Source organism: Pogona vitticeps, chromosome 7, assembly GCF_051106095.1.
Source record: "Pogona vitticeps strain Pit_001003342236 chromosome 7, PviZW2.1, whole genome shotgun sequence".
NCBI lineage: Eukaryota > Metazoa > Chordata > Lepidosauria > Squamata > Agamidae > Pogona > Pogona vitticeps.
The window spans coordinates 12,387,820-12,400,009 of record NC_135789.1 but is presented as its reverse complement, the minus strand read 5'-3'; the positions used below and the strand labels follow the sequence as shown (position 1 = coordinate 12,400,009).

The 12,190-nt window shown below is 52.7% G+C and overlaps 1 protein-coding gene and 2 non-coding genes across 5 annotated transcripts; 1 reads left to right on the top strand and 2 right to left on the bottom strand.

Annotated features, from left to right (window-relative positions):
* Positions 1-26: 26 nt before the first annotated feature.
* On the bottom strand, positions 27-11,228 carry MED16 (mediator complex subunit 16). Of its 3 annotated transcripts, none has more exons than XM_072977823.2 (15): positions 10,819-11,228; positions 9,519-9,758; positions 8,662-8,769; positions 8,310-8,479; positions 7,529-7,960; positions 6,998-7,103; positions 5,410-5,565; positions 4,678-4,886; positions 4,281-4,487; positions 3,834-4,044; positions 3,419-3,552; positions 2,978-3,173; positions 1,877-2,093; positions 1,670-1,753; positions 27-850 (listed from the first exon to the last, which is right to left on the bottom strand). In XM_072977823.2, exons 2-15 carry the CDS (start codon positions 9,652-9,654, stop codon positions 724-726), a joined length of 2,493 nt encoding a protein of 830 aa, XP_072833924.2. In that variant the 5' UTR covers positions 9,655-9,758; positions 10,819-11,228; the 3' UTR covers positions 27-723. The 3 variants fall into 3 exon arrangements, with proteins under 3 accessions (XP_072833924.2, XP_072833925.2, XP_072833923.2); XM_072977824.2 differs by having other exon boundaries at positions 11,002-11,228; XM_072977822.2 differs by having other exon boundaries at positions 10,933-11,036.
* Positions 11,229-11,537: 309 nt separating this feature from the next.
* On the top strand, positions 11,538-11,644 carry LOC140701809 (U6 spliceosomal RNA). The gene has a single exon (XR_012080789.1). It is a non-coding gene; the product is annotated as a U6 spliceosomal RNA (small nuclear RNA).
* A 397-nt stretch (positions 11,645-12,041) lies between these two features.
* Positions 12,042-12,148, bottom strand: LOC140701808 (U6 spliceosomal RNA). Its single transcript, XR_012080788.1, has one exon. It is a non-coding gene; the product is annotated as a U6 spliceosomal RNA (small nuclear RNA).
* Positions 12,149-12,190: the final 42 nt, after the last annotated feature.

Genomic DNA, 12,190 nt, shown 5'->3' with positions numbered 1-12,190 from the left:
GGAGCTTTTTCCTTTTTTTTAAAAAAAAAAGTTTTTCAAAGGTGGGATGAAGTTTCCACACCCATGGGCTCGTGAAGTCTCTGGGAAAGAAATAAAAAACAGCAGAGTGACAGCCGACGGGTGGACTGCCGAGAAGCAAATGCACAGTCTGGTCCAGCTCGTAATTTCACACGCCCGCCCAAGAAGCTGAGTCTATGTTTAGGATCCACAATGAATCCTTCGTGGCTCCTGCTTCTGTCATCACAGGGTTGAAGGGATCATTGGTGATTCGAATTGAGCAAATAGCCAGTCTCTGAGTTCACCAGGCATCAAAGGTGTGTGCTGTGGGACCCCTGTATCCACGGGACCAGTATCCGTGGATTGACATCCACAGTCTGACAATATTAAAAGAAAAATGCGCAGAAATAGGCTTTTCGAAGGATGAAGTTGCCAGAACTGGCAAATTCCATCATCCCTCACTAGGCTGCCTGGGGATGACGGGAGTTGTAGTCAAGTGATAGCTGGTGAAGGCACACACACAAACACCACCACGATAAAGACTGGCAGTGGAACAGTGTTTCTAAATTTCCTTCGTTCATGTCTGAAGCCATCTGGGAATCCCAGCGTTTCTGTTCCTTGGGAAGCTTCTTCTGTGCCCCCCCTTGGTGGGCCAAAGGGCCTGCTTGCCTGCCCGCCCGCCTCTTCTTCCCTCCTCCGCAGCTATAGGGGGTGTGCGCACCCTGCTCATGAGTAGCCCAGGGGCATTCGCTTCCACAGCCCTCCACAGAGGCAGGTCTTGATCCAGCGCTGTTCCCACTGCTTCACGGCCGTGGCCTTGTTCGGGGAGCGCAGCATCGTGACACAGCCGCACCTGGAGGGGGGGGGGGAAGAGACAGTGACGCCTAGAGGAGCCCCAGCCCCGATCCATTCCCCCATCTGCTTGTGGGGAGGGTGGAGGTGTACGGGGGAGCAGCCTCAGGGCTCAATTTACCTGCTACCCCCCCAATCCAGTCCCTAGGATCTCCCTCCCTCTCTCTCTCTCACACACACATATATTTTGAAAAAATGCACACTCCAATCCTAGAGTTTGGGTTTTGAGGGGCCCCTAGCAGTAGAGAACTTGCTGAATATTTTATTATTATCCTTTGGTTAAAATACAGCAGGTCCCCCCATATCTGCAGGATCAGTATCTGCTGAGCCCCTTATCCACGGTCTGAAAAAAATTATTAAAGGGAAAATCCTAGAAATATAGATTTCTAAAGATGACATTACCAGAACCGGTCACTAGAGAGAGCCAGAGACCACTGTATGGATAGTGTTTGTTATTAAAACAGCCTTTGCTACAATCTGCGTCTTTCAGCGGTCTTGAAATCCATCCCCTGTAGACACGGGGGTCCTACTGTATGTAGGGGCTCGGATTTTAACGGGCCTTGGTGGTGCGGCATAGTGGTTAGAGCGCCAGACCTATGTTTGTGTCCAAATCTTGGCCGTGACATCAGTAGGGCCACCTGGGGGAAGCCTTTCTCTCCCTCCAGCTCACCAAGGACTACCTCGCAGGGCTGTCGTGTGGGCTCAAAGAGGTGGGGCAGCAAAACCACAGAGGACGCCTTGAAGCTCCTTAGAGAAGTGGGGACGGGAGGGGAGGGGACGGGAGGGGGGGTGGAACTGTAACGAAGGGAAGGCTAATCACCTGGTGCAGGATTTGCATTCCTCCGTGGGATACGTGCCCAGGTAGATCCGCCTCAGATGGTCGATCTTGGGCTGCCCAGGGGCCCTGGAGTGAAAGGGGGTGTCATGAAACATGGCCCCTGGCGCTGGGAAGGGGGGGCTCTGCGACCCAATTTTCTGAGACCCCCCCTCCCCCGCCTTGGCCGGAGACCCTCCCCAAATGGCCTACCTGGCGAAGGCATCCAGCTGGAGCGAAGCGGCGTGCCCGGCCAGGGCGGGGGGCTTCCCGAACTGGAGCCGAACCGGCTGCTTGTTCTGGAGTTTGCACATGATGGCGTCATTGACGGGCAGCCAGTCAAGGTTCGGGATGAGCAGCTGGCTGGGCAGGAGGCAGCATTCGTCCATCAGGGCGTCGTCCGGCTCGCTCGGGTGGTTCTCGTCACGGCCTTTTGGGGGGGGGCAGGAGGGGTTGGAAAGGAAAGGAGAAGAGGCTTTTAGGCAGAGGAAGGTGGCCGGTGCTTGGGCTGAGCAGCATCAGTGCCAGCACCCCATCAGGAAATCAGCAAAGAGAAAGCAGTTAAAGCAGCCGTGTGTGGTTTTTTTAATTCCTAATTTCTGAGGTAGAAGGCAGCAGGAAAAGAGGAAGACCCAATACGAGATGGACCGACTCCTTAAAGGAAGCCACAGGCTTTTGAGTTTGCAGGAGCTGAGCAGGAGCTGACAGGACCTTTCGGAGGTGGCTCATTCACAGGGTTGCCATGAGTCAAAGGTGACTAAAGGGCTGGGACAGGGCAAAATGGAACAAGAGATAGTGCTGGAAGAGGAGACTCTCAGGGCGGGGGGGGGGAAGCAAGAGACCTCTCGGAGATCACCCATACATAGGGTTTCTGTAAGCAGGAGGTGACTCGATGACACGAAATAACTCTTTTTAAAGAATGCCTCAAATTAAAAGCAACAAGTAAGTTTTTTTAAAAAAAGTTCAGCAAATTCCAAGTTAAATTCCTGCTATTAATGTCCTCCTACTGGAAACATTCACTAATTAGGGATAACGTCCTTCCTTTGCAAACAGATTGTTTCAGAATTCTGAGCGCACGACACAGAGGTGAACAAATTCAAAAGGAAAAAGTGGGACAAAAATAAACGAGCAAGCAAGCAAATATAAAGAGTCCAATCCAGAGACGGGAATGACCCCAAGATTCTGGACCAGACAAGCTGTGGAGAGTCAACCGGCCCCTGAAAACGGGGGTGGGGTGGGGGGTTATTTTACCGCTCCCTCCCAGCAGCACCCTTGGCCCCAATCCTGACACCCGCGGGACCTCAAAGGACTCACAGCAGATCCACAGCTTGGTGAGGAGCCGGAAGAGGAGAGACATGCTGTCCTGGGTGTCGGAGGTGGCCGTGTAGATGGGGAGGCAGCTGGGCTTCAGCAGGCCCCAGATGCGGATCATGACCATCAGCTCCCGCAGCATGCTCAGGGCAGCCCCGTCACGCAGGAAGCTGTGACCGGGGCGGACGGGGCCGGATCCCTAGGGGAGGAGCGGGAGAAAAGAGGAGACGCGAGTCCCGAAGGGCTGCCTCGCAGGCAGCAAATGATGAACCCCCCTCATTGCACGAGCCCTCAGGGAGCCCTAATATTCGTAGGAAAAAGTGAACCACCTCAATGAAGCCGTGATCCATTGTGGGGGGGGGGGAGAGAATCCCTCTCAGAAGGCCTGCCGTGCCATTCTGTACATGGGCAAGAAGGAGAGGGAAGCATCCCGGTAGACTTCACCTGATTCGGGAGGCTCGCCAGCAGGTAGAGGACGAAATCGCCGACCCACTGGATGAGCTGCTGGAGAGACTGCAGGGTGGTCATCTCCAACACAAACTCCTCAGTCTTCAGGTTGATCATCACTTTGTCAATATCTAGAAGGAAGAGAGGAGCAAAAATTGGCACGGAGCGCCCCCCTTCCCTGCCACAGCCCACTCTCCCCCCCCCCACAATGGCAGGTGGGGAGCTCTGGATCTGGGCAGGAGACGTAACCGAACTCGCCAGAATTCAAAAATCCACCCCTGTCGTGAGCCAACCTCCCAGAGTGCTCCCCCGGGGCCAGTCCATCATCTATCGGGAAGAGACCGCCATTCAGGCAGGGAATCCAGAACGAATCCCGGACGGGTCCCGGTCGTCCGGCGGCCTCCAAACCCACCCACGTCCGTGATCTTGGAGCAGATCTCGGTCAGCCGGTCGCCGGGGCTTTTATCCGGGGTGTTGAGGACGGGAGGTCGGAGCAGCGACTTGAGGGTGCAGCTGATGGCGCTGAGGAAGAGTTTGGCGTGGTAGTCGCAGACGCGGGCCACCGTGGCCGAGGAGAGCTTGCAGAGCGAGGCCTTCATGGCGATGATGCGGGTGGAGAGGACCTGGGCGCCGAGAGAAGACGGGATGGGGATTGGGCTGGCTTCAAATACCTTTGCTTCCCCACCTTCTCCTTAAAAAAGGACCCAAAAGGGCAATATCTAAAAGGCAAGTGCAATAAATATCCCCACCACCACCAATGAAAAAGTGGCTGGAAGAGCCACGGCAGTCCACAAAAAATAAGGGAGGGAACTGGGGCCAGCAGGATGCAACCACACAGGGGGGAGGGGGGGCGCCCCACCTGCTGCAGGGCCGCATTCTGACGCATGTACTCCTCGTGGAGTTTCTCCACCAGGTTCTGGACCATCCCGGGCTGGACGTGGAGGAGGATGTCCCACCAGTCGTAGCCGGTCACCATGCAGTACTCCAGCAGGAACAGCAGGTGGCGGAGCGAGATGTTGACGTCCAGGATGTGGCCCATGGAGGGCGAGATCCGGAGCATGCTGAGCTGCAGGAGAGCCGGGCATTGAGAGTGTGTGTGTGTGTGTGTGTGCTCAGGAGCCACTGTGATAACTGGGCTCCCCTTGGGGAAATGGTTACTCTCCACCACCCCGGCTGTTTTTAGGCAGCTTGTTTCCCTTTTCAGGGTCACTCCACACACACACACACATGCCCTTCCTGGGCTTTCCGACACGCACCTTTCCGTGGCTGTCGATCCCCACCAGGGCCAAGGAGGTCCAGGACATCTGCAGGGCTTTGAAGTGGACTTGGGGGCCACCGGGACGCCTCTTGATGGCCGGCTCGTCCCCCGAGCGCTGGGAGGAGGCCCCGTAGAAGACAGCCATGGCCTGGAGGGAGAGGCGGTGGATGATCTGGATGCTGCCGTCGTGGAAGGCCAGAGCAAGACCTGGGACCCCGAAAAAGAGAGAGAGAGAGAGGGTGAGAGAGAAGTGGGGAGGACTGTCCCAGTGGGAAACATACATGGAGAGCAGGTGTTAGCCAATATAGGGTGAAATACAGCAAGACCCCCTTATCTGCGGGATCAGTATCCGCTGATTCACTTCTCCACGGTCTGAGAATATTAAAAATGCTAAACGAAAAATCCCATAAATGTGTATTACTAAAGTCAAAGTTACCAGAACTGACCACTAGAAGGAGCCGGAGACCATGTGATGTATAGCGTTTGTTATTACTGTACTGTATCTGTGTTTTCAATATCCACAGGGGGAGGGCTTGGAACCGATCCCTCGCGGATAAAGGGGCCCTACTGTACGAAAATGCAGCCCATCCGTCTTAACAAGTCCCATCCGTCTGAAGGAGGCAGGAAAGGGCAGGGGAAGACGGGACGTGTGTTCCAACAGCCCCCCTCCCTACCAGGAGCAAAGAGAGAGATGGGCCAAAGGGTACAGCCCGCCAGCGGCCCTCCTCACCCAAGCCCGGGAAGAACTTGGTGTCGTTAGCCACTTTCAGGTCGGTGCTGGTCAAGGAAATGGGTAGCTTGGGGAGGGCCACGGCCGACACCCGGTCCAGGTCGTTGGTGGCCGAGAGGATGCGCCACTTCAGGATCATGGGGGGCTTGTCCCCAACTGAGGAGGAGGAAGAGGAAGAAGAGGGGAGACACGGCCGTTAAGACAAAGAGACGAAGCCCAAAGAGTGGGACAGACATGCAGAGACACCTTCCAAGCCTCACCCTGCGGCTTGCTCTCTCACAAACACACACACAAACACACAAATGGATCTACACGTTGTCAGGGTCAAAACAACCCTCCATTAAAAAGCCATCTGCGCTGCACAGGTGGCGAGCCAATTTAAGTCTTTGCCAAATAGTTCATTAGGGACAAAAACAGGTAAGGTGTTCAATTAAGTTGTTCCCCCGGGGGGGGGAGGGGAGTGTTCGGGGCGCCCTGTTCCCTAGGAGCAGCGGGAGTTAAAGTGGCTTTCCACAATTAAAAATGGTGGAAACGTCAATTAAAACGCTCCCCTTTTGTGTGAGCGAGTCTGTGCGCGCACGCTTTTGTCTCTTTCCTGCGTCAACGAAATGGCTGTCATTTCAGAGGCATTACGGTAAATAGCCATTCATTCATTTCATTTCATTTCAATTTAAAATGTTTTTATTCTCCTTAAAAAGAACCCGAGAGGGAACCGAGAGCGGGGGGGGGGGGGGTTGGGGGGAGGGAAGGCAAGTGTAAGAGGAATTTTAAAGCAGCTGGAAGTCAGAACTTGATGAACAAGTGACAGCTGCTTCTTAACCACTAGGCCACCCAGCCACCAACTTCTGCTTTGGGCAGGGTGTGTGTGTGTGTGTCTCAGGGAGGCTAAAGGCACCCCTGGACTCTCAGTGGCTTTGCACGCCTCCAGAACATAGTCTTGATCATCATCCTCAAATAGCAGAGCTGGAAGGGACCCTATGGATTGAGCCCCTCTCAAGGAGGCCCCATGGCGAATTCGAACTCCCAGCCCGAGATCCAGTTATAAAACCTTTTAATTGCCACCTTCTAAAGACAAGGTGTGCAGAGGCCCTGTTTAAAGGAGAACATATATTTCCAGGAACCCAACATGAGTTTCATAAAAGGAAGCGCGATATTCAGGGAGGGGCTCCTGCCTCTGGGTTCTCGCCCTGGGGTACCACTTAGCCTAAGCCAACCTTAGGTTCAAATCTCTGAACCCAGTCCCGAAACACACGGGGTGAGCTTGGGCTGGCCCTAAATCTCACCCTGACACAATGCTATGGTGAGAGAGGGCAGGAGAAAGGCCAAGAATTCCCACTTCCTGCCAGAACGGGGGAAGATGTGAGTTGAACTTATAAATGAATAAGCAAAATTGAAATTTCTTCCCAAAATTTAAAGGAAAAAAAAAAACAAAACCACACTTTAAGGTTAAATACAGAAAGTGCAGGCACAGTAAGAACTGTGTGTGTGTGTGTGTGTGTGTTTCTTTCTGGGTCTTTTTTTTGGGGGGGGGGGGTGTGTGTCCTTTCTCTCTCAAAAAAAGGCAGTGCCAGCTACCTCCCACACTCACCAGTCGGCGAAATCTGCTGGAATATGTTGTTGACGGGTAAGCCTTCTTTCCGGAGAGACCAACACTCCACGATGCTGTTGTTCTGGTTAGAGGCGCAGAGCAACATCTGGGGGGTGGAAAGCCAGGACCTTGGTTTAATTTCATTATAGAACAATACCGCCCCCTTCAAAAAAACCTTCCTTAGCCAAAGTCCCTCTGGACTATGCCCAGCTTGTCTGGAGCAGAAAATACAGTAGGACCACTGTATCCACAGGATCAGTATCTGCTGATTCACTTCTTCACGGCCTCAAAATATTAAGCATATTAAGAGAAAAATCCTAGAAATACATATTTCTATAGATGTAGTTACCAGAACTGGCCACTAGGTGGCACCAGAGACAATGCTATGCACAGGGTTCACTATTATCTGCAGTTTTCGACATCCACAGGGGGGGCTTGGAACTGATCCCCCACAGATGCAGGGGTCCTACAGTAAATGAACAAAGGAATAAACAGTTATAGAGTGCAAGACTGGAAAAGGGGTGGACTTGCCTGCTCGGACATGTCCCGCGCAAGGAACTTCAGGTGGGTGATAGCCAAGTACTTGTCCTTCCGGATCGGGTCCGTGGTGCAGCGCATGAAGAGGGACGGCAGGATCTCGGTGTCGATCTTGCACTTCTCGTTCACGACGCTGACGCAGACCTTGTAGAACTGGACCGGGGAGGCGCTGCTGCCGTCGGAGGTGGCCACCACGATGTTGCCCCCGCCTGTGAAGGCGATGTCGGCCAGGGCCACCCGACAGCGCAGGCGGCAGAGGTGCTCCACGGCCGTCAGCACCTGCCCGTTGGGCTTCAGCAACGAGACGGTGACCAGGCCGCTGATGGTGACGGCGATCCAGCCTTCCATGGGCTTCCCGCCGAAGACGGTCAATGACGGCGAGAACTTGACCCGCGAAAACTTCTCCCCAAAATTCGGGGCTCCAGACTGGGAACGGAAGGAGGCCGGAGTGATCCCACAGAGATGGGGAGGAACAGATGAGAAACACTACCCTCCTTTTTCTTAAAACAAACGGTCACGAAAAGACAGGCCTTATTTGTTGAGCCGAGTTCTAAATTGATTAACCACCTCTGGCCCGCCTCGCAGGGCTCTTATGCAGACGGAGCGGGAGGAGAGCTGGAGAGATGAAGGGGCAAGGGGTGTGTGTGTGTGTGTGTACAATTAACTAACAGTGAACAAACACAATTAATTCATAAAAACGGACCAACAGATCAACAGACGTCCGGACTAGCCCTCTTTTAAAGTCAGCCTCCCAGCCCAGAAGGTCTTTTCCTACCTTCTCGACATGCAAAGCCAGCTTCACCCCGTTGTGGAGCCACGTGAGAGCCACGACCGGGTCCCCCTCCACGGCGCTGCCCACGGCGCTCTCCCAGCTGTTGGCCAGGTGCTCCACCATGCTCCAGCACTTGATCTGCCCGTCGGCATCGGCCGAGAGCAGCCGGGAGCCTGGAGAGGGAAGGGGAGGTCAGGCGCTGACACGGCCGGGCAGGGGAGGGGGTGAAACGACCCCTTTCCTTCTCTGCTTTTTATTCGGGCCTCTTTGTGGAAACTGAGGCTCTCCACAAGACTGGGCGGGGGGGGGGGAGAGAAAGGCACTGTCGCACAAAGACAACAGAACGGCTCCCTACCTGACTGGTCCCATTCCAAGCAGGTGATGATTTCAACGTGTCCCGAATTGATGGAATAGACGTCCCAGGGGTGCTCCGTGTCCAAAATGTGGATGAGGTGGGTCAGGTCTGTTGCAGAGAAAGAGAGGGAAGAGAGAAGAGCAAAATGACAAACCCAGAGTCTCTCCCGACAGGAGAAAACAGGCCGTGGCAAACGAGGCACCAACCCAGCATTCGTAGGTATTTGATTTTATTTTATTTCCTGCCATTCTCCTGCAACTGGGACTCAAAGAGGTGGCCAACAAAGTTTAACGCCACTGGCAGGAAATAAGCCATTTAAAGTCATCACGTTAAAACACAATGGAAGGGAACTGTAACATTAAAGTGCGATTGAGTTATGAGGCAATGTAGAAAATGCCAGTAAGTGAACACAGCGATACCCCCTTTAAACTTAAGAAGGCCTTTTCTCCCTGGGATCAAACCGTCCAAAGGAGGGCATGGAGACACAACTAACTGATGACACTGGGGTAGACTGCCCCTGTACATGGAGACCGAATTTGGGGAGGGGCTCCTTATTTATTCAAACAACTTGCTAACCGACTTTGCAATGAGGATCAACACCTCATAAAAGACAGACAGAGAAGAGATGATTATTAAACATTTCCAGGACACAGCTGTGTTAAGTCTGTTGCCAAACTGATAAAACAGTCATGTGGGATCTGGAAGATGACAGAGTTTAATCTGGCATAAGCTTGGGTGGTCTTCCTTTCTTGCTCCTCCAGAAGGCTTCAGTCAGAAGAACATGCCATAGTCAAATTGTTACAAGACTCTCTGCTCTGTTTGGACAAAGGAACGTGAAGAGCGGAGCCCGTTTTTACCTTTTTCCTCCTCGTTTTTGAGATCAGTGGTGAAAGCGATCAGGTTGCGGCAGGACCAGGCGCAGACCAGGGGCATGGACGGGCAGTGACTGCTCTTCGACCGCTTCTCCCACTCGCAGACGTAGGCCAGGTCCATGGCGGCAAATCCTCTTCCCCAAGAGGGTCAGCCGCTGGATGGCTGAGGATGATGGATGCCTGCAGAAAGTGGTGGGCGGCCGCTGGGAGACACTGCATCCGATCCTAAGGGAAGCAATGGGGCGATAAGGTGTCTAAACCAGCCGTCTCCGAAACCTGGATAGGTTGGCCTCCAGCTCCCATCATCCTAGGGCTAGGGATGATGAGGGGGAGAGTCCACTGCCCCCATAAGCCCCCAAATTAGGAAAAGTTCTGTGACATTACAATGCAATGAGAGCAACCTTGTTCCTTCCCATCTTTTTCTCTTTTCAACAACACCCTCTATATTTATTTTAATTGGAATTAGGGGCAAGAGGGAAGACAAAATGGTGACACCATCCGAAATATTCCTTCCATGAAAAAAAAGAGCAGGAATTACTTCCAACTAAACAGGCCCACACCAGCAGAGGGTTCGGCCTGAATGGATTTTAATTTTTTTTAAATAAATTAAATTTAAATTCAAAGATGGTTTTTTAAAACCTCACGCTTTGAAGCAGCAAAGCCTGAACTCTAAGGAAGTGGCCTCTGGGCTCAGCCCCCTTTCCTCTGTGGCCTCCATTGAGCTGGTCTTTCATGGGTCATCCTACAAACGCCCCCCCTCCCAGATGTGGAGTGGACTACAGCTCCCATCAGCCACAGCCAGCAAGAGCTAACGCTCCAGGATGATGGGAACTGCTCTCCCTCCAACCCATCTGGAAGGCTCACTTGGGCTTTAACCTTCTCCAAGGATGGGCTCCATGGCCCTCGCCCTGCACCCTGGGGGCGATGGGATCTGTAGTCCACACGCTCCAAAAGGCCTGCTTTAAAAAAACACAATTGTTTTTGCAGTCATTCCATTTTAAAGCACGTTTGTTTGGCCACCGGCTTCCTCCAGGAAGACCCATCCTGGAACGCCTTCTCTCTTCCCCCTCCACCATCAACCACGTTTGAGTGCATGAGGCTCCAGTCCTTTGGACATCTCCTGAGAAGAGAAGACTCCCTGGAAAAGACCCTGGTTTTGGGAAAATATGAAGGCAAGAGGAGAAGGGGACGACAGAGGACAAGATGGATGGGCAGGATCACCGAAGCTACATATATTTAATTGCAATATATGTACATATACTTAATTGCAAAGCCTCTGGCTCACCCAGACGCCCTTCGCCCCTGGTTTTGCACCCAGACCTGAGCAATAATTGCCCCAGGAATCCATGAAACCTCCAGCAAATCAGGAGGTCCAGAAGCGGAAAACGGCCCATTTTACCTTTTCTTGGGGTTGCCCTCCCCCCCCCCGGCTCCGCAGCAAATGAACTCTTCCGTCCACCCTCCTTACCAAGCGCGTATGCAACTTTCCCGCTTGCTCTGCGCCTGCGCCATCTGCTGGGACCTGGCCCTGCCCCCGCTCTCTCTATGGCTGACCTTTCAAAGTGCCTGATAGGCCCGTCTCAATTAAAAACAAAATTTGACAAAAACTTTCACTCAAGACAGAATTATGTTCCCTCTCAGCTGTGTGAAAAGTCTATTTTTAAGTGGGAGTATTCAAGCCGCTCGTTGATGAGGAGCGGGCAGTTGAAATAGACGAACGCTTTGGCTCCGAGGACCCCACCGCTCTGCCTCTCAGAGGGAAGGTCGGGTAGGCGTCGATTTGCATACGTCGTTTCCCATGGTGCACCGCCACAAGGTGGCTAAAGGTGTAGGTGGGAAAAATCTTAGTATATTTCTTTGAAAACCGAATTTTAATGTATCTTAGCAGAAAAGGAACGTAAGCCAGTTAGAAGATGAAACACAAATAACTAAACACTGGCCATCATAACATAAAACTATTTTCACATAAGAGGTTTATATACTCTTGAGAACCACTTAGTGTTTGTGCTCGCTTCGGCAGCACATATACTAAAATTGGAACGATACAGAGAAGATTAGCATGGCCCCTGCGCAAGGATGACACGCAAATTCGTGAAGCGTTCCATATTTTGCACGCGAGGCCCGCACCATCTACACTAGTACTATACTTTTTTTCCTCTCTTCTAGGGGGTGCAAAGCCCACCTCTTGCTCACCCGGCGGAAAGGAAGGTCTTGCAACCCCTCCCCAAAACAAAAAACGAGGGGGTCTCTTTTTTTTGCAAGGGGCCGCCCCCACCTTGATCCATGCCGAGCATCATCGTTGGGGCGGTGGATTTTATGGGGTACTGCCTCTGAGTTGAAACTTGCATGGCCCTAATGCAAAAAGGGGGTTCATCGCCCCCTCGATTCGTTTTTTTGGGAGGGGTTGCAAGACCTTCCTTTCGGCCAGGTGAGCAAGAGGTGGGCTTCGCACCCCCTGGAAGAGAGAAAAAAAGTAGAGTAGATGGTTCCCAGTGCGGGCCTGGCGTGCAAAATATGGAACGCTTCACGAATTTGCGTGTCATCCTTGCGCAGGGGCCATGCTAATCTTCTCTGTATCGTTCCAATTTTAGTATATGTGCTGCCGAAGCGAGCACAAACTAGGCTTGGGCTCAAACCATATTTAAAGGTCCTAAAAA

Coding starts and splice junctions, on each gene's coding strand:
- MED16 (XM_072977823.2), bottom strand. CDS start 9,654: ATGGACCTGGCCTACGTCTGCGAGTGGGAGAAGCGGTCGAAGAGCAGT. Junction 7,961..8,309: donor TGGCTTTGCATGTCGAGAAG/GTAGGAAAAGAC, acceptor TTCCGTTCCCAG/TCTGGAGCCCCGAATTTTGG. Junction 3,553..3,833: donor CTCCAAGATCACGGACGTGG/GTGGGTTTGGAG, acceptor TCTTCCTTCTAG/ATATTGACAAAGTGATGATC.